This window comes from Schistocerca serialis, chromosome 5 (genome assembly GCF_023864345.2).
Source record: "Schistocerca serialis cubense isolate TAMUIC-IGC-003099 chromosome 5, iqSchSeri2.2, whole genome shotgun sequence".
Taxonomy (NCBI): Eukaryota; Metazoa; Arthropoda; class Insecta; order Orthoptera; family Acrididae; genus Schistocerca; species Schistocerca serialis.
Window position 1 is genome coordinate 284,623,154 of NC_064642.1, and position 21,578 is coordinate 284,644,731.

The 21,578-nt window shown below is 38.5% G+C and overlaps 1 protein-coding gene across 3 annotated transcripts in view; it reads left to right on the plus strand.

Moving 5' to 3' along the window:
* Positions 1–3,597, plus strand: part of LOC126480922 (M-phase inducer phosphatase-like) — a 366,382-nt gene extending 362,785 nt beyond the window's left edge. The window contains exon 11 of one of the 3 annotated variants that reach the window (XM_050104331.1): positions 1,972–3,597. In XM_050104331.1, coding sequence (XP_049960288.1) covers positions 1,972–2,239 — 268 coding nt within the window. In that variant the 3' untranslated portion in view covers positions 2,240–3,597. The remainder of the gene's footprint in view (positions 1–1,971) is intronic. The other 2 variants (XM_050104333.1, XM_050104332.1) reach the window with 2 other exon arrangements.
* Positions 3,598–21,578: the final 17,981 nt, after the last annotated feature.

Sequence of the window (21,578 nt, forward strand, 5' to 3'; positions counted from 1 at the left end):
GTAAGTATCTAATTCTGCAGTTTAGTAAATACTAAGAAATTTTTTCAGTAAAAGTGTTATGAAGCATATACTTCAATTACACTATTGTTGAGTTGGCATAAGAAGGTCCCCAGCAGTTCGCTGCTCTCAATAGAGCCATGTCAACACCTCAGCGTTGCAGTAGAGATGTTTACAAAACCACGTTTTGTGATTGATTGAGTAGGTGCATGAATCGGCTATGCCCAGCCGTCTGCGACTGTTGAGGATCTTCGTCAACTTTACTTCAGGTGAAGATGGTATCTGTTCTTTCGGACATGTCCGAAAGAACAGATACCAGCGGTGACCATGCAGCTCGTTAGAATAATGGGCGGGGGCACTACGAATTTAGTGCAGGACAATATGTTGAGAATGTGGATTTTGCGGGAGGCGTGCCAGAGATAAATCTCTGGATTTGTGCTATCCTCTGTGTCCTCAGTGGCTCAGATGGATAGAGGGTCTGCCATGTAAGCAGGAGATCCCGGGTTCGAGTCCCGGTTGGGGCACACATTTTCATCTGTCCCCGTTGACGTATGTCAACACCTGTAAGCAGCTAAGGGTGTTCATTTCATTGTAGTTAACTTTAGGTATTGTGTACTGGAGCTTCCATAATTTGTGTGCCTTTTTGAAGAGGAAAATAAAGTTTTAAATGTTACCAATAATAACTTGATCAATATGAACTGTTTCTAAGAAAGGTATTTGAAGGTCAGTGCAGGGTAGACTTGGAGCAAATATTCCTGAGTAATCATTGTTACTGTTTGCTTGTGGCAAATAGATGGAAATGGGAATGAACCATGCAAATAATGATAGACACAGAGTATCAACTCTAACTTTCCGCAAGTTGTATAGGTGGACAGCAGCAAGATGTTTCAAACAGCAGATAAACAAAAATTGCCAAACACAGGTCGGAAATTAGGATTCAGAAGTATCTCACTAATCTGTACCCGCTAAATAGCAGTAAAGTTTTCTGTATAAATTTTCGTGGTTGCTCTGTTACTTTTCAACAACAGTACATTAAGTAACAAAGCATGTACGCACAGGTAAAAAATGGAATTCTGTCTACCAAAGACATGTGTCGTCATCAGCTCATGTGGTTTGGCATTTATAATTGAGTGAGTGTAAGTGGGTCTGCATGGTACCCACTTTAACTGGAAGTACTATCTTTCTGTGTACTGTCTTAGTAGAAGCATCATAATTTCCTCCTGATGCTGAAAAGCATATTAACTATGCAGTCACTTGCTGATAGCTCTATTGAAGTGCTGTATGAACAGATAGCAAATTTTGCATTTAAGGGCAATTTCTGTATGCACATTTTTGAAGTACTTGTATCTGTGCTTGAGATATATTTTTGCTAACCAGATGCAAATTTTATCTTAGCTTTGACTTCACTCATATGTGATGACTTCATTGTACCACCATCTCTCTGTATACCACTCAAATTCAGTTTGTATAGTTTGTTTGCTGCTATTCGTGTATTGTGGAGATGCATGCTCTAGATACATATGGAGTCATCCATATGTAAGTTTTTGTGGTATAGAACCCTGGAAAAGTAATAGTATTATGGCTTCCTCCTCCGTTTCTCTACCATCTTCACATAATGAGGCTGTTATTGTGTGAGGTGCCTTCAGTACTGATCCCTCCCCCCTCCTCAGTTAAGATTCTTCCTCCTGTTCTCTTCTTCACACTGGTATCACATTTACTCTTTGTTTCTCCATGTTTTGGCTCTGCTACTGTAAACAAAAATCCTGAAACATAGATATCACTTGCAAATTATTATTATTATTATGATTTTTTTTTTTTTTACTTATTCCCTTAAAGTTTTAGTTCTCGTTCATCTTTTAACTGAACACCAGAGCTAATTCTGCTAAATATAAAATAAAATTTTGACCTGTTTGTGTTGTATTTTTCTTAGAGTTCAATCATTATTTTAATCTCACTATTTTTTTTTCCGCACAGGACAAGATTTCTGCGCAACTGTGATAGAACAAGGAATAAAGACATTTATCCAGCACTGAATTATCCAGAGATCTATTTGCTGGATGGCGGTTATAAAAACTTCTTCGAAAACCATAGTGACTTATGTGAACCTCGTGCTTATCAACCAATGCGTGATCCAAAATTTGAGTCTGATTTAAGATTATTCCGGTCCAAATCGAAATCTTGGAGTGGTGACAACAAGAATCGGCAAACGCTTCGTAGCAATTTAAAAAGGCTTGGTCTTTGAGAAACCTTGTTGATTAGGATGTAAAATGCAACAAAGTGTGGTGATGCAAAATGCATTAACTTCATGGCTTAAAATGTTTATTGGCGGAGTGATAAGTGTATCTTCGAAACTTTCATGAGAGTGGTCATACGTTTTTTATTTGACCAGTGATAAACAAATAATGGATTGTGAACATTGGCAGAGCACAGTGCGAGGTGTAAGATTTGTGCAAACCTTTATGGTTTTCTTATTCCTTTTTTTTAGCTAGTAAGTGATTTATTGAATCAAAAATGAGGAACTCCATTTTTTAACACAAAGATGAAAAATTTTGAATTTGATATTGGACGATGACCACTCATTTACCACTGCCAAGACTTTAAATTGTTTAAATTAGTTGATACTTGAACGATACAGATTACTGCCATGTTTTCCAATTTTTTGTTATTTTATTAACTTTTGTGAAGTACAAAATTATGTTAACAGTAAGTCACTTGGCACATTCAAATGAAAATTGTCATGGTTAACGATTCACAGTGACAAATACAGAAATGGGTGCCAGTAGCTTAGTGCATGAATACCTGCAATGTGTTCAAATATTCGTATGTTATAGAGCATGTGTATTCTATGTCACAGAGAGCTGTAAAGAATTCTTTCAGTGACGTTTTAAGTGCAATTTTTTTCTCCAATATGGCTGAGAGAAATCGAGCAAAATTTCTGGATGTGGCATTATTAAAGCATCTTTCAAAAATGTTAAAGTTTTAAATCTTGCAGTACTGTAATTAGTGTACTTTCTGGCATGTTGGTTGCAGTTTTGAGATACAGTCTTTATATTTGGGTTTCTTATTTAACTAGACAAAATCAGTTTTGGACATGAGGTCTACATTCTCATGTACCTCTCCATGTTTAGTGTTTCACCATAGAAAATAAATTGTATGTGGTTTCAGTTCTTTGAGTAATCATATTAAAGTTCAGGAGGTGATAGCTCTGCTGGATTATAAACAGCCATATTTTTTACTTCTATTCCTATGAATACACACAGTTCAAATTTTAAATGTTATGAAACGCTTAATTTTTTATTGTTGTTACTTTTATAAGATATGGTTTTATTTTTTATTTGTATGGGTATAGATATATGGATACAATGTAAAGAACCTATGTAAATTACAATAAAAATTAGTATATATATTATATGAATATATATATATATATGCAAATATATAAATAATTCTGTGCAATTCTTTGCTGTTTTTTATTTAAATATCAATTTACTCAAAACTGCTCATATAATTAAACAGTAAAACATTTAAAAACTCAAGCTACAAAAATTTTAATAATGAAAATTGGATTGAGACAATTTTATAGAATAAATTGTATTTGTGAAATGCAACTTGCACAGAATAATCAGCTTATTTCAACCTTGATTGTTGAAGGGGCATGTAAACATTTGAAACCTAATTAAATTTTTCTTTTTTTTATGTTTGTAATTTTGTATTTTCACATTCCCCACTACAAATTAATATTTTCATTACATTATAATTTCTGCATAATGACTTCATAGGTGTTCCTTTATTGGTGTGCACCTTTTTCTGTCCTGTGCTGTACTGTAAACCCTATATCATGTTTTGCATCAGTGAGGCAATTACTATAAATGCCACGCTGCTATGCTGTCTCGACAGTCCACTGTCCTGTCAGTGATAAGTCACTTCGTGCGACACACAACTTATATTTCAGGTGTGGGTGACCAACATTGTGGTTTAAGTTTATTTACAAAGCAGTCCCAGAACATTACCCCTTGAATGACATTACATTGTAGCTCTGTGGGCCATAGAAGCTGTGTGTGGAAGATGGTGACCTGTGGCTGTCAATTTAAGAGCATCATATGGAACAGTGGATTACCTTGGGTTTTACAGAAACCGTATGCTCCCCTCAGGCAAAAATAAGTAATAAAAGGGTAAGAGTAGGGGCAGGATGATGATGTGGGATTTATTTGTGTTATTAATATCCAACAGCTTTGCATTGTTGAATACTCTGGGTCTTGTGACGTCAGCGAAGTTAAGCATCATTGGATGTGGCTGGTACTTGAATGGAGAACTGTTTGGGTATGCCACATGCTGTTGGCTGCTTTCCCTTTGCCTAAATGGCAAAGGAGAGGACTGGTATCACAAAGTTTCTGAGCAGCAGTTTTTGCATCAGGGCACTGAATTAAATTCCAAACCTCTCCACAGTCTCTCATGAAATGGGGGCTTGTGGTGCTGTTAATGGTAGCAAGTTCATCGGATGCGAACGTTAGGCTCAGTAGTCACCAGTGGTGTAGCGTCAGGGGAGACTTTGAGATTTAGTCTCCCCTGTATTCGTGCTTAAAAAAGATGCAATAGTAATTCATAATAAAAATATAAACAACTTTCAACTAAGAGCACTAAATGTGTGAAGACATCAGTTTTGTAGCCTGTGCCGCCGCACCGTGAGTATTGGTGTATCTGCCTGCTTGAGACTCGACTGCTCGCAGTCTCTGCCTCCCTTCCCTTACCTGGCTGTGCGTGCCTGAGCATTCTCGGCTCCCCTCTGCTTTCCCTCTTCCACGAAGGCTGATGCGCTGCACTTGCTAGCAGGTGTCGAGACTAGTCTCTGCCGCTTCTATGCTGGCTTTTAACATGGAAGTGAACAGTCGCACGGTTTGTGTTCATAGTCATTCTTGGGTGATTTTAGTGCATATTTTCGTTGTCGCCAACGTGAGTGAGCCAGCAACTGTACACCTTATAGAATTTTTATTAAAAATGCCTTTTTCTACATTAACGTACGAAAAAAAGTGCGAATTGAAGGACGAACGACCTACTCCTATACTCAGTGCAGTTTTAAGTGAAGCCAAACAAAAACACACTTTTCAGACAGCCTGGTACGAAAAGTATGCTTGGCTGACTGCGAGTGCAGTTAATTACATGTTATATTGTTATATATGTCTCCTGTTTGGTGGTGAAAAGGAATGATGCAATGAGGGTATTTGTACAATAAAGAACTTGGACAGGAAAGCACAAAAATATCAGACATCAAAACGTCATCTGCAGAACAAAGAATCATTTCAGTTATTGGGCAAAAGTAGAACTGAGCACGCCGTTTCTGAAGCCGCTCGTCTGACAGCAATAAAATACAACCAACATGCTGCATCCAGCAGGAGAGTACTGGCTCGTCTTATTCAGGCAATTGTATTTCTTTATAAACAAGAACTAGCCTTTCGTGGCCATCGAGAAGACCAATCCTCCAGCAACAAACCTAACTATTTGGAATTGTTGGATTTACTAGCTCAAGGAGAGCAGTTAATCCGAGACCATCTTTCATCATCCTCAACCTTTAAAGGGACGTCTTCAGATATACAGAATGATGTAATAGAAATGATAACTCTGGCACTTAATGAGAAAATAAAATCTGAAATTCAGAACTGCAATTTCATTTCGATTCAGGCTGATGAAACATTAGACGTATCATGTAAGAGTTAAATGAGTATAATATTCAGGTACTGTATTGTAGACAAAAATTGATGAAAGATTCGTTGGATTTTACGATGTTTTTGGAGATAAAAATGCTGAAGGTTTGACAAACATTGTTCATGCAGTATTGAAAGAATGGAATGTGGAAGGAAAAGTGGATAGTCAAACATATGATGGCGCTTCAGTAATCGCGTGCAGAGGAAGAAGACTACAACAATTGGTGAAACAGTTCTGTCCCTATGCGCTGTTTCTTCATTGTTACGCACACCAACTGAATGTGGTACTGTTACGTACCTCCAAAATCATACAAGTACGCATGTTTGTAAGTGATCTTACTGCATTCCATTCGTTTTTCAGCAAATCAACAAAACGAACTGTATTGCTAACTGAGACAGGATTTAAACTGCAACATGCAAGCAACACTCGCTGGAACTTTCGTTCCAGGTCAGTTTTAACATCTAGTCATTTCTCAGGACTATATAGTGTTTTTAATTATATATTTGATGATACAGACTCTCAGTGGGACCCAGAATCTTTGAGCTGTGCTTTGGGAATGAAACGACGGATGGATGATCCTACGTTTGTCTACTTGCTTTGCTTCTACAGAGGGTGCTTTGTTTATGTTGACCATCTCTTTAATGTTATTCAGTGAAAATCTGTCAGTATAACTGCTTGCCATGATGAAACAAGAACTGTTTTGAGAAACTTATGACAATTAAGAACGGAAACATTCGTTGATGAATGCATTAAATGCAACTTGTGTTTGAATGGCAACTTATCATTCTGTGACAGTCAAAAGACATCTCTCAGGTCACTAACTTACGAGATACTGGATTTGCAAATTGTTCAGATGGAAAGGTTTCAAGACTTTCCCCAAATTCAGTTTGTTGAACTTTTGGGCGAAAAGTGTTTCCCGAACTATCAAAAAGAATTCCCAAAGTTGAAACTGCTTAAATTAGTAGAACAGTACCCTTCTTTCAAATAAGAACAAGTTGAAAATTAACTGTGTAACATACACGATATCTCCAAGAGTCCTCTTAAAGTACATTGTCAACAATGATTTAGATTCCATTTATGAAGAAACAACGAAGTTCCTGCGTTTAGTTTTGACCCTACCCGCAACTTCAGCAAGCAGTGAACAAAGCATGAGTATTCTTAAATGAATGAAGAATTATTTAAGGAATTCAATGTCCAACATCCGGCTGTCGTGTTTGAGCACATTAGCAATAGAAAAGTTACTACTTGGAGAGCTATCCAGTGATCAGATCTTTGTAGACCGAGTTAGACTTATTCGTGGAATGAAAAGACAGGCCCATTGCACTTGTGTACAAGAAAATGTAAGTGCTTCTTCTCTTGCTGCTGGAGTTCTACCAATTTGTCATCGTTTCTTGAACAAGTTAGTTATTATTATTATTATTATTTGTTGCGGTGGTAGTGGTAGTAGTAGTTGTAGTAGTTGTTGTTTTTTTATGCGTTTTGTTTCATTTGTTTAAATTATTGTTTATTGTACTATTTTGTCTCCCTATAATAACTGCAGAGTCTCCCCAACCTTTCCAACCACGCTACGCCACTGGTAGTCACATTGGTGCTATTTGAGAGGAGTAACCAATCAGCTAGCTCAGATTTCACCCTTTTTCTCCCATCATAATCCAGCATAAACATGACACCAGACTGCATGCACTGATGTCACCTACATTTATCTGATTCGCTTAAGTACACTATCCTTGCACTTACTGAAGGAAAAATATTAATTTAGGTGAAAGACAGAGAAACAGTTGGCTGAACTTTCCCTTGAGAGTCTTCCATCTGACAGTGCCATTCAACTTTACTTGTCTTTATATATTCTAGTCACTATCTGACATGTAACACCTTCTCTTGTCCTAGAATATAGTTTTTGAAAACTTGTTAGCATTGCAGCAGTTTATATTTTGCGGTGCGTTTGCAGATCAACTTCTTGTATATGTAGATAGATGTTAGTGACATCATAATGTGGTATTAACTGCTTTTAAATATTTCTGTTATAAGGATGTGGAACTCAAAGTTTCTTGAAGTTGGGATGCAGTGTGAATATGTACATAAAGTCATTGTAATGTTAACTCTATTAGCAATGTTCCGTACTACCTTAATTTCAGGTTATAGGGTTTTCGGTAGTACTGATAGTAGGTGCTTCCTGATAAGCAGCTAGATCTATGAAATGCAGTTTTCATTTCATATTTCACTTATTATTTCGAGCTCTATTTGTATGAAGATGTTCTTTCATATAGTCTTCTGTTCACAATGTCAAAAGTGTTTTTTTCTGGCAACTACAAATTCAACAGATGTAAGTCCTGAGTTTTGAGAATGTTTGTCGCTGTAATGGAGTAGAGTCTCCTTTACTACATTTTGAAATACATGGCACTGAAGACAGCTGGACTCTCTTCGAAGTCCTCTGTTACTGCATCCTGTGACTAACACTGTCAGTTATTGTGTTCGTTTTATAGTAATTTCTCTGTATACTTAATATCTTCTGACACCTTTACTATGTGTTAGGTAGGTGTATTTACAATTAAGTCACTTTTACATACCCCGTATTTGCTGTTCATGGATACAATATTTTATGGTAACATTTAGTTCACAACACTGGAGGCAAATGTGTCATTTTGACATTATAAGCAGTATCAAAGATGGCAAGAAGTGTATATCAGTGTTAGTGATAATTTGGGAGATGCCAAATTGGATTCTGCCATTATTAGTTGATTCTTGTATTTGATGGGTTTTACATTGTAACTTGCATCCTATGAGTGTGTGCCGTTTCAAAACACCAGGTGTGTTGAGGATCTCTCAGAAGTGCATCACTGTTGGTACAATATGTTACAATTAAATATCCGGATATGTTGTGTCAGTGGTTAACCCTCTGTGTTGGGAGGGGTGGGGGTGGTACTCCATGCCCACCTGTTGAAAGTGTTGTACTTTAGTCAGCTACTTTATATTTTAAATTTTTGGAAAATGTTATGTTTAATAAATTTTTCTACCAGATTCCATAACTATTTTAAATTTTTCACTGAAACTTGATACAAGATTTTCAAGGCTTAGCAGCAGATATCACTTTACCCAATGACTGTCATATTCATTATCTGCAGGTTCAGGACTTTAAGTATACATCAGTATCTCATTAAAAAAAAAAAAAAAAAAAGTTGTGAGTGGAAATTCACAACCATCAATGAAATTTGCATTTTTAAATTTTTTTTAGAGGTGGATTTAAAGAATCTTCATTGTTTACCCTACTTACACATCAGTATTTCTTTCAGCAGCATGTGGTTAATGCAACTGAACAATAATTAATGATTTAAAAAAATTCTTTGTGTTCCTTAAACATTCTGTGACTTCTTAATTTAATAAAAGTATGTTGTGTAATGTTTGGTCTTCAGTACTTACAACAATGCTCACTCTAAGGAATGAGTTGTCATTACCAATAACTTATAAATTAAGTATGAAACACACAAATGAGAACAAATTTTCAAAACATGTTGACGTCTGGAAAAACAAACTACCATTAAGAATGAAAAGCATAGAAAAGACTGACACAGTTGAAGCTGAGTCAAAAGGTAACTTAGTCTTCGAAACAAGAATTCTTCATATGTACGTATGCAGATGAAATGTATTCTGGTATCAATACAGACAGGAATATTGCTGCTGCTGTTTTTTTTTCTTGTTGTTTGTTACTTTTAAGTGCAAAGGAAGAAGTTGATTATTCTAGAAGCGATCTGCAATGTTCTGCACAAATTAGAACATACACTATGTGATCAAAAGTATCCGGACACCTAGCTGAAAATGACTTAAAAGTTCGTGGTGGCCTTCATTGGTAATGCTGGAATTCAATATGGTGTTGGCCCACCCTTAGCCTTGATGACAGCTTCCACTCTCGCAGGCATACATTCAATCAGGTGCTAGAATGTTTCTTGGAGAATGGCAGCCCATTCTTCACGGAGTGTTGCACTGAGGCGAGGTATCTATGTCAGTTGGTGAGGCCTGGCATGACGTTGGTATTCCAAAACACCCGAAATGTGTTCTATAGGATTCAAGGCAGGAGTCCATGCAGGCCCTTAGGCCATTACAGAGATGTTATTTTCATGTAACTATCCCACCATAGGGTGTGCATTATGAACAGGTGCTCAATCGTGTTGAAAAATGCAATCACCGTCCACGAATTGCTCTTCAACAGTGGGAAGCATAGAGGTGCTTAAAACATCAATGTAGGCATGTGCTGTGATAGTGCCTCACAAAACAAGAAGGGATGCAAGCCCCCTCTACGAAAAACACAACACCACAACCTCCGAATTTTACTTTTGGCACTACTCGTGCTGGCAGACGACGTTCACTGGGCATTTACCATACCCACACCTTGCCATCGGATCGCCACATTGTGTACCGTGGTTCGTCACTTGACACAACGTTTTTCTAGTGTTCTATTGTCCAATGTTTACGCTCCTTACACCAAGGGAGATGTCGTTTGGTATTTACCAGTCTGGTGAGTGGCTTATGAGCAGCCGCTCGACCGTGAAATCCAAGTTTTCTCACCACTCGCCTACCTGTCATAGTACTTGCAGAGGATCCTAATGCAGTTTGGAATTCGTGTGTGATGATCTGGATAGATGTCTGCCTATTGCACATTACGATCCTCTTCAACTGTCGGCAGTCTCTTGTCAGGCAACAGATGAGGTTGGCCTGTATGCTTTTGTGCTGTACTTGTCCCTTCCACTTCTCTATCACATCAGAAACAGTGGACCTAGGGATGTTTATGACTGTGGAAATCTTGCATACAGATTTATGACACAAGTGACACCCAATCCCATGACCACATTCGAAGTCCGTGACTTCCACGGATCACCCCATTCTGCTCTCTCATGATGTATAATGACTACTGAGGTTGCTGATACGGAGTAGCTGACAGTAGGTGGCAGCACAGTGCACGTAATATGAAAAACGTATGTTTTTGGGGGTGTCCGGATACTTTTGATCACATAGTGTATATTACAGAACCATTCTAACTATTTATTACTCAGGGAGCCTGTTGTTAAGTATCAATACTTTTTGTAATAAACGTGTAAATAATGAAGTGGGCAGGTCCTTACTTTTCAAAGAAGTGGAAGGTACCAATGGTTTCAAAAATTGCAGTGAGTGTACCAACTGAAGATACAATGAGCTGGTGCTTTAATTCACATGCAAGTATGGCGACCAAGCGTTTCTAATTATAGATCAGATTTTGAAACTAATTTTGAGAGTTTCCAAAAATAAACTTACATTGTTGAGACACAATCAATCCTGTTGAATATATGTGACTGGATTAAATGCTCGCTGGCTTGAGCTTTTCTTGGTCACAAATCAGCAAGATATCTCACTAACAGGGGTGATGGAGGCGAACAAGAAAAAATAGTTAGTAAACATTTTCAGCAAGTTTTCAAATAATTCTCGCACAATTCAACCTCACCTTTATCCACAACCCTGTCCTCGTGAATGCAGAACTTACACTACGTAACCTCCAGTTCACTCTGAGATGAAATAGTATTGTCTTGAATGTCACATTCACCATGTGTTGTGAATCAAATGATCATGATTGTCAGTAGATGGCTCTTTCCATCTTTGATGCAGTATGTGACATCAAAATGGTGTCACATTTGTCTTAGATGTTACTGGATATTTTATGACACAACAATTACCAACCTTGATAGTTTTGAAAACTGTTTACCACTACCACACTACATTTTGACCAAGGAGTAGAACTGTAACATACTCCTTTGATATGGAAACATTGTTCTTCCTGCTGCTAAGCAGTGACTTTGCAGTTCACTAATATTCCTTTTTTTTTTTTTTTTTTTTTTTAAATTGTATTTCACTGACATTGATTTTCTCTTTCTTTCATTGTTTCTTTATTTTTTTATTTTATTTTTTTATTTTTTATTATTATTTTTTTTAACTTCATTAAGGTTTCACAGACTGCTTGTGATCATAAAATTGCTTCTAATAATGGCATTGGCTTGGGAGAAGTACTGAGTTAATCAGGTGTGAATGTACCTGGGCGATTTAAGTAATGTAGTAAAGAGTAATCTAACGGTATTTGCTATAATCCTGCTTTGATTTGCAAATTATTTTATTTTTTTAAATACTGTCGTCTCCACTGGCTCTTTGGTAAACAGCTAGTTGACATTAGAATGCTTTATATACTTATTACGCAGTTCATACATAGACTTTATACACTTTTCGTATGTGTAAAACTGGGACAGCAGTTGAATAGACTGCATTGGTAGAACTAACATTTTTTTCAGTTTTAACACATAGTTATCAGAGAAAATCTTTGTCTATGAAAATAATATTCAAATTTAAGTACAGCAGTTTCATTTGCAGTTGATCACTTTTCTTTATGAGTTTACAATACAAAGTAAAAATGTGTTTTGTTATCAGAGACCTGAGTACCAACAATGTATTGCAGAGATACCTGCTACATTTTATGCACACAGATTTCTTAATGGTGTCACATACATCAATCTCCTTGTTCTTGCGTTTGGACTCATTACACCACCATCAGTCTTTCTTGCTCACTGGTTCATTATCTCACCCATTCGTGATAGTAGGAAACTCCTTTTGGCACCTATGTTCATGCATTGGTTCTTAGCAGGGATCCTGCATGAACTGCTTACAGGTGATATTTTTCTTTGTAACCACTCTGTGAAGATTCCATACACCTACTACGGCAACGTCCAATTTATTGTAAAATACCCGTACTGGCCAATTTCAGTGCTGTAGTTTTCATTCACTATTTTCTAGGTATTTTGTCCAGTATATTCAATCTGTGTTTTATTGTACAAAAGAATTCTATAGCTTACCCAACATGTTCTGAATCATTCCTTATTTCTACACCTGAGTGGTGTGTGCAGAGTGAGAACATTTGTATTCTTCTAGTCTTCTCTCTTTGCTTCATTGCAGTTGTTTCATATATTGGTGCATTTGACATTTTTATTGATATGTCTTTGTAAATAGTTCACTAGCCGTGCTTGGCTTATATTGTACTCTCCAATATTGGAAAAATGTGAAAAATATGATCTGATGTTAAATTCCTTCCATTTCTAAGGTACAGTGCATAAATGTTGAAATAACAGTTTCAGACAGGTTTTGATTACCTGGTTGTTGTTCATGTTTCCCCAGGTTTGTAAGCTGCTGAATAGACATTGTTTCGTACATCGACTGCTAATCAAAATTTGAAACCCAAGTTCCAGGTACTATCTAAAAACCTCATCATGCAACATTATTTCTGTATTCCAGATGCCGCACAAAAAAGTTTTCGTCTGCTGTATTGTCATCCCTCCTTCAGTGATTTACTGATTTTGAAGGAATAGTTGCTGCCATAACAGTCAATGTTACAACATTCGTGGTAACATCACAACTACTTCCACTTGAGTCACCACAGTCTGGAATACCTACTTGTTTCACCTTCTCTTTCAGTTTCACTGTGTTCAGTCTGCTGTTCTGAAACTAAGTGCAGATATTCAAAATATTCAGTTACTTTTTTGCTTGACAGCTTCAGAGCAATGTTTCAATATCTGTAACACAACTTGCACTCAACCAAGCACTCCAGCTATAGTGAGATCCAATAATCAACTTACAAGCTTCAGCACACATTGCTACGTCACATGTAGCATAACAGGGCATTAGCAGTACTATCAGGTTACACAGCTGTGTAACAAAATGTTAAGTGGTCAAACAATGATCAGTGAGTATAGTTGTAGGTCTGTAAATTCTGCAGTATAACTTCCAAAATTTTGTGACTTATTTCTGTATTACCTAAAAAAAATGACATTACAAATGGATTGAAATTGAAAATAGTCAGTTTGACTGCCTGATTTATTTATCATGCTCTGTACAGTATTTTGATGACCAACCCCAACATCGCCTTCAGTTGCTGTGAGTTCGGCTCCGACCAGACTGAACTATTGTTAGTCCCATGCTGCCGTTTATTGCAGAATCTGATCCTGACAACCCCTATGTCCATTGATGAAATGAAACCCAATGAGACCAGCATCTTGGTGCATGCTCTAAGCTTTTGGATTAGGGTAATTGCTGAGTCTATCAAGATAAAAAAGTGAAAAAAGGCTGTAAGCAGGAATGAAGGTTTCAGTTACAGCAAGATTTTGTTGTGGTACAAAATTTATTGAGATATCACCCATTATCACATCGACTAGTACTGAAAGTACTGTGTTTGTTGTGGTTCAGATCTGCGTCTGGCCATCCAAATCAGGTTTTCTATGATTTCCCTAAATCACTCCAGGCAAATGTCGGGATGGTTCCTTTCCTTCCACATCCTTGACACAACCTGAGCTAGTGCTCTGTTTCTAATGACCTCATTGACAATGAGTTGTTAAACCCAATCTTCCCTCTTCTTTAGAATGTGCATTTCGTGGAACAGCACTGTAGGCACTGAAACCAAAAGAACATCAAAGAGTGTAGTGGGTATTGGGAATTAAATTCACAGTAAGCTATAAATAGCAGTGCTAGCCTCACAATAGCTCACAGTTTGGTTGGAGTCCAGGCAGTTAGTACACATTACAGCACAACTCATAGCATCTGAAGATGATGACAGATTTGGCCATTGAAATACTGTGCATAAAACTCAGCTGAACACTTGAAAGCACATCATTAATCAATTACACGTAGAAAACCTAAGAGATCACAAGTTCATTTCCTGACTTGAGGCAGGCTGCTGCCACAACACAGCTGGCCAGAGCAACAATAAATGTTCACCAGTAAGTCATTAACAGCTCATGTTCTTGTACTTTAATTTGTTCCTGGACTGCACCCGGTGGTGTGACAGTATGTATTCCAGCTGATGGTCCAATATTGGTCTGAGCAGCTTCAAATTCGCCAAGTGGCATCATCAGCTAGCTGTTGCTCTGAGCTGGCAGCTAGACCTGATGGTTCTGGGTCTCGGGACCAGTGCTGCCAAGTGGAGGTCACATCCAGGGTGTCATCATCTGATGCTCAGAGAGTCATTGGCTCCACACTGGGCACCTGTGTACCTGCTTAACTGTTGAGAACTGCCAGCATTCCAGTGAAGTGAAGCTTTTTGACTTCAATGCTGACACCATCCTCGCTCCAGGCAATACTGTTGTGCTGTGAAGTAACCCACTTCTTGGTGCATACTTGTGGGACCACGTATGCTGCTGAGGTAACGTGCTACTGTCTCCATGACATGACAAACCACTAGGATACCGACACCGACATTGACTTTGATCTCGTGTGGTGGTGGTGGTGGTGGTGGTGGTGGTGGTGGTGGTAGTAGTAGTAGTAGTAGTAGTAGTAGAAGAATGCAATCCACAGATCCTGCACATGACATTCTGCAACAGATGTGACCTTTTATGGTTAATACTGGTGTCAGCATCACTAATGTTAGTGCATTTAGTGTCAAAAGGGTCAGGAACAATGAATGACATCACAAAGAAATGATCTGCAGTTCCATTTCGGTGTGGTGAATAGAAGTAAACTATTTTTGCCGTACAGTTGGGTTGATCATGCCATGTTTAATTGCCTGAATTGGAAAGTTGGATGGAAATTTTAGCTGTTTAAAGGGGGTTAGTCAGTGCTTTTAGAGGGTGGTTTGCACCCAGTTAGATAGATACAGTGTAACTTGTTGGGCACAGTACTGCATGTGCCTAGTCATCTACAGTGATTAGTTTTAAGTGTATGAGGCTTGGGCATTATATCAGGAAATGTAGAGAATGTCCATGCTAAACACTCGGACATAAGAATTAGAGGTTTTTAATGTCACAAAATGTGACTGTAATATAGGTCAATTATGATCACAGGCTTTGCAATGGACAAATCAGGGATGGAGGGGGTTACCACTGCAGAGACAGTTCAGACGTTGTTAAAACAGATCATACAAATGCTGGAAGGCAATACAGAATTGTGTAAGCATCTAGATGCAGTAACAGAGGCTGACTCCTCATCCATTATGTCAGTACCCATCCTAGATGCTCTTAGCACTAACATAATTACTCTTTTCCTGGTTAACGAAGGGGAGGATGCATTGCTGGCCGGTGTGACCGAGTGGTTCTAGGCGCTACAGTCTGGAACCGTGTGGCCACTACGGCCGCAGGTTCGAATCCTGCCTCTGGCATGGATGTGTGTGATGTCTCTAGGTTAGTTAGGTTTAAGTAGTTTTAAGTTCTAGAGGACTAATGACCTCAGAAGTTAAGTCCCATAGTGCTCAGAGGCATTTGAGGATGCATTAGTGTTCATTGACAACTTATTAACAACCATTAAGCTTGGGGTTGGTCGGAAGAGCAGCTGTTGCAAATGGCCAAGTTAAGTTTGGTGGCAGGTGCTAAAATGGGTGTGTTGTATCATGAGGAGTTGAGGAATTCTCAGACATTTGAAATTGTGGTGGCAATCTTGTTACAGTGACAAAGGAGGAAGAATGGCCGCAGGTATTACAAGAAACAATTGAATACTGTATTGCAAAAACAGTGTGTCCACTGAAAATTTTGTGAACAGGATTAGGAAGCTAAATGTCAATGCATATGAGCTGACAACGAGCAATGATACCAATAGTATCCTGCTGCAAGAGGTAGGATGGTGAGCTTTGGATGCATTTTTGTTTGAGTTGTCACCCAATTTATCAAGAATGTGAAACACAGACATTCTCAAAAAAATCACTGAAGCCATAGGAAGTGCAACAACACTTGGAAGAACTAGATAGTGACCAGTGTGCAGTAAAAGGGGAATTTTTTTGTGCAAGTCAAGTGTTACCATTGTTTGCAGTCAGGCCTCACATCGCAAGAGTGCTGTCAGCCATAGTGTAAGAAATGCGGGCAAGCTGGACGTTGGGAATGGGACTGCAGACAGAAACCTGATATGATACATGACAGGGGGTTATGGGATGGGTGTAGTAACCCACTGTTAAATGGCAGTGTGGGCTCCAGGGTTGCTGAGTGGCATTCCCAGTAAATACAAGCACAATTAAAATGTGCAGGGCTGGAATTTTGCTTACATGGCTTAGTGAATGGAAGAGGTTGTAAGTTTTTGTTAGACACAGCTTTGTAGGTGTCTGTGGTAAATTTGAATCTGATGGTGGTGGGGGGAAGGAAATTGGGTCCACCATGATATACTTTATGTGAGGTGGGTGGAAGTGATGTGCATTCACTAAGTTCAGTGACTTTGCGTTTTTGGGATGGGGCAAAATATTTCCGGATATACTCAGAAGTTATGCCTCATCTAGATGATGCTTACTGTGCAAACTTGGGGTTAAAGTTTTTAGCTGAACATCAAGGAACTGTGGGTAGTGCCACACTTTCACATGCTTCATGAGTGATGCACACATAACCAATTATATGGTGTGCAATGCCACTAAGGATTAATTCATGCACTATTGTACCACAAGATACAGGAAAAACACGGTGGATGAGCACAGGAGATAATTTGCTGGTAAATGTATAGTGTGTGGTACAGCCATTAAAGTGAAATGAAGTAGATAGGGTACGACATTTCATATGCAGGAATGTGATACACACACACAGTAGCAATCTGTCTTTTCCTACATTGTTGATATTCCTGCCTAGAGGTATTGTTTGGTCTTTGCTTCAGATGTTTATCTGCCATTAAAGCAGTCTGTTAAATGTGCATTTGTCCACAGTGTGTTGTGAATAAAGTAGTGTGGTGGATTTAGGGTATTTGAAAGAGAAGCATTGGTTGACTGTGAATGGCAGTACGGTGTATGTAGATGGATTCTACAATGATAGTTCTCTGCTGCTGCTGTTAAAGAATACCATTAGTGTAGTTTGCTCAATGAATTCTGTATTATAGAGTGTTTACCAGAGTTTTAAGCACACTGTCTTGAAACAGATGTTCTTCCAAATTCTCACTTTTCTTCTGAATATGTAGTTAAGCAACCTGTGAATGAACAGCAACACACAGTTGAAATGGTGCAGTGTAGTCTTACTACTTGCATATGGTGACTTTCTGCATTATCAGTGCCCCACAAACACGTGTATAGTGAACATTACATGCTGAAAATTTGTGTGTCCAGGATCTTCACATTGACAAAAATATCACATAACTTGAATTTTGTCCTGGTTAAATGACAATCATCATTTTCTTCCATTAATACATTTCACTGATGTACATTAAATGTGTTCTGTCTCAGAACCATTCAATATAGGGCATATCGATCATTCCTCTCATATCCCTGAATATTGACAATTCCTGCTGGGAGACTGTGCATACTTTGCAAGCCACTGTGTGGTGTACCACTACTAATCATTTCCTTTCCTTTTCTATTCGCAAATTGAGCAAGGGAAAAAATCACTTTCTGTATGCCTCCATACAAACCTCAATTTCCCTTATGTCTTCATGTTCCTTAGATGCAATGTACTTTGGTGGCAGTAGATTATTCTGCAGTCAGCTGCAATTGTCTGTCCTGAAAGTTGTGTGAATACTATAAATTGCATCAGTAGTGTTTTAGGATAAGAACACTTCTTTCCTCTCACGGATTCCTACCTGAGTTCTTGAAGCATCTCTGTAACACTCAAATGTTGGGTGAACCTTCTACTAACAAATCTACCAGCATGCCCCAGAATTGATTCAATGTCTTCCTTCGATCTTTTGAACTTTGGATTCATGGACATGTTGTCTGGAGAGTTAACAGTTGCCAGTTTGTAGGTTTTAGAAGAAGATGATTTGGACCCTACGCATAAGCTAACCACAAATTTAACTGAATTATGGGAAAAGTTCAAATACTTGGAAGGAATGAAAAAGTTAGAAATGAATCGGTAGTTATTAAAATTTATGGATGTGTTTGATTCTCATGGATATTTGCTAGTGATCCCTGGTAACAGAGCGTAGAATCCCACATGGGAATGAACTGCCTGTGTGTCGTAAACTGTACAGAATATCCCACCATTTGCAAATGATGCTGGAAGAGTTCCTTAATCAGCAATTATGAGATTGTGTTAATGGGGAAAATACCTGACTTTATAGGATACCAAGGGTGATCAGTCTGAGGAAGAGTATGGATGGCACAAAAAAATACCTGTATTGTTGTGCTGATAGATATCTTAATAGGTGCATGGTTACAGGCATTTATCTGAATAATAGAAACTTTGGATAATCTGGGGCAGTGCAGGTATTTGTATGTGATGAATCTGTGGAGTGACTCATCATCAGCTAGAAGTATCTTCAGAAGACTAGCCTAAAATAACATTTACAGTTCCATCAGGACATTATCAATATAGATGTATGCCATGCAGATTAAAGAACATGCCAGCCACATTTCAGCATTCGTGAAACACAGTTTTGTGAGGATTAAAGCCAACACACTGTGGGATATATCTGGATGACATAACTGTCTTCACGGAGGACATGAAAGAGCATGTGTTATGACAAAAGGGAGGTGTTTCAATGGTTGCGTGCCATGTACCTAACACTTGGTGTAGAGAAATATAACTTTACACTACAGGAAGTCCAATATTCAGTGCATACGACTAACTATGAGGGAGTCTGAATGAACTCACTAAAAGCAGTATAGGATCTTCTGACACTGCGTATGGAGGAGAGGTTGCAAACTCTTTTAGGCCTAGTGAATTATTATCAAAAGTTTGTACCAAAATTGAAGAAATAAGTGAAATTTCACTGGTCATCAGAAGAAGTAGATGCATTCAATAAATTGAGAGAAATGTTGACAAAGTGTATTGAGTCAAGAAGCTGATGGAGCAGAACAGTCATCTACCTATGCTTCCTATCAGCTGAATAGAGTGGAAAAGAGTTACTGTATGAAGGAGATGAAATACTGAACCCTGTGTATCGTGTAATGTATGATGGTCTAAGTCGGAAGATGAATGTATTGCTGTTGGTAGGTACCACCACTGCAGAGTGGCACAAAGTGCAAGCAGTACAACCACAATTCATTGTGCGCACAACAGAGTGCTATATAAGCCTTGTGTTGTACCAACTGTGTTGCGGGATGAATTATTGAAACAGGTGCACAATCATATATTAGGAGAACATCGAGCATGAAGAACCATAGAATGTGTATTCGTAGGATTTCCCACTGAATATGCTGCTTAAAAAAAATCTCATGGATGTGTAGCCGGATTGATTGATCATTGTAGAACAAATATTCAACTATGTAACATACCATCATCATCAGGCTACTCCTGCTGACTGACAGCCTGGACCCTCGGGTACGGTATATATACTGGTCATCTCCCCCTTCCACTGAACCCACATATGGATCACGTGATGTGCAGGCAGCAGTGCTGGGGTAGCTCGTGCTCAGGATTTGAGTGGCAGACCTCAGTCTGCACTCTGCCTTTTCTGTACTCAGTGTTCTGTTTCCACTGCATTTGGAGATTTTCAGTGCTGGATCCCTTGCTTGACTAAACTGAAATCTATTGTTGTTGTTAACGTGGTTCTCATGTAGCCAAAATTCAGTAGCCACCTTGTACACACAATCCCGATAGTGGGATATGTTTAGCAGAATTTTTGTGTCTTCATATTTCATTTTGTGATTGGTTTCAAGGCAATGTTCAGCAATTGCTAATTTTGTGGGTTGCTGGAGTTCAGTGTGCTGTTCTATGCACTTTTTGTAATTTGTGTGAATGGTTTGTCTGACATGTGCTTTCCCATACTTGCTTGGCTTGTGATACACTTCAGATTTTCAGAGTCCCAGATCATTTTTTACTGTCCCTAAAATGTGTTTGGTCTTTGCCAGCAGGTGGTTCACCTATTTGATATTTTGTCTTGTAAAATTCAACCAATTTTACCAGATACTTTGCTCGCATGTCGAATGTAGATTATCTTCTTCAATTGGTCTTTATTGAGTGTTGGCTGTGATGTGGTCTCTTATTTGAAGGCGCTTTCAATTTGATGGTCACTATAGCTGTTTTTCTGGAATGTGTCCCTGAGGTGGTCCAGTTCAGGTTTTCGGCTTTCTTCATTGGAGATCACATGAGCTCTGTGGTTCAGTTTGTTAAGCACTCCTTCCCTCTCTGGTGGGTGATGACAGCTAGAGACATGAAGGTACTGTTCCATGTGAGTTTTCTTCCAATATACAGTGTAGTTGAGTGTTCTGTTCAGTTTTCTTGGTACTAGAACATCCAAGAATGGCAGCTAACCATTTTGCTCTGGCTCCATGGTGAGCTGAATTTGATTGTGGATAGAAGTTCATCTTTCCTGTGAGGCCAAATGATGAACATTTCATCAACATATCTGTAAAAGATGATCAGTTTTAATGCTGCTGAGTCTAGTGCCTTGTCTTCCAAGTACGTATTGGCCACCACAGGTACTACCCACCATCAGTCTGTTCATAGTAATGTCTATCAAAAAGAAAATATCTGGACATAAGCACAGAATTGAAAAGTTTGGTGAACAAAGGCCCAAATTTCTTCTCAGTAAGCTCCAGGACTCCTTGAGTGAAACTCTGGTGAAAAGTGACATAACACTGAAACTGACCATGAGATCTGAGCTGGCCATTCTGAGTTCCTGTAAATGTTGCATGAACTGATCCGAGTTCTTGATGTGGTGCTCACATTTACCAATCAACAGACTCAAAACTATTGTAAAGTGTTTCACAAGCTGGTACGTTGGTGCTCCTACTGTACTCATTACTAGATTCGATTCACCGTGGAGGTGGAGCAAAATGATCAGCTGCTATTTTTGGAAGTTCTGGTGTGAACCAGTACCTTCATGCCCTTACCTGTCCTCACCTGTCACAGAGGGAAGGAGTGCTAAACATGCTGATCCACAGAGCTCGTGTGAACTCCAATGAAGAAAGCCTAAAGCCTGAACTGGACATGTGCCAGAAAAACAGATATAGCAAGTGCCAAATTCAATGTGCCTTCAAACAAAAGACT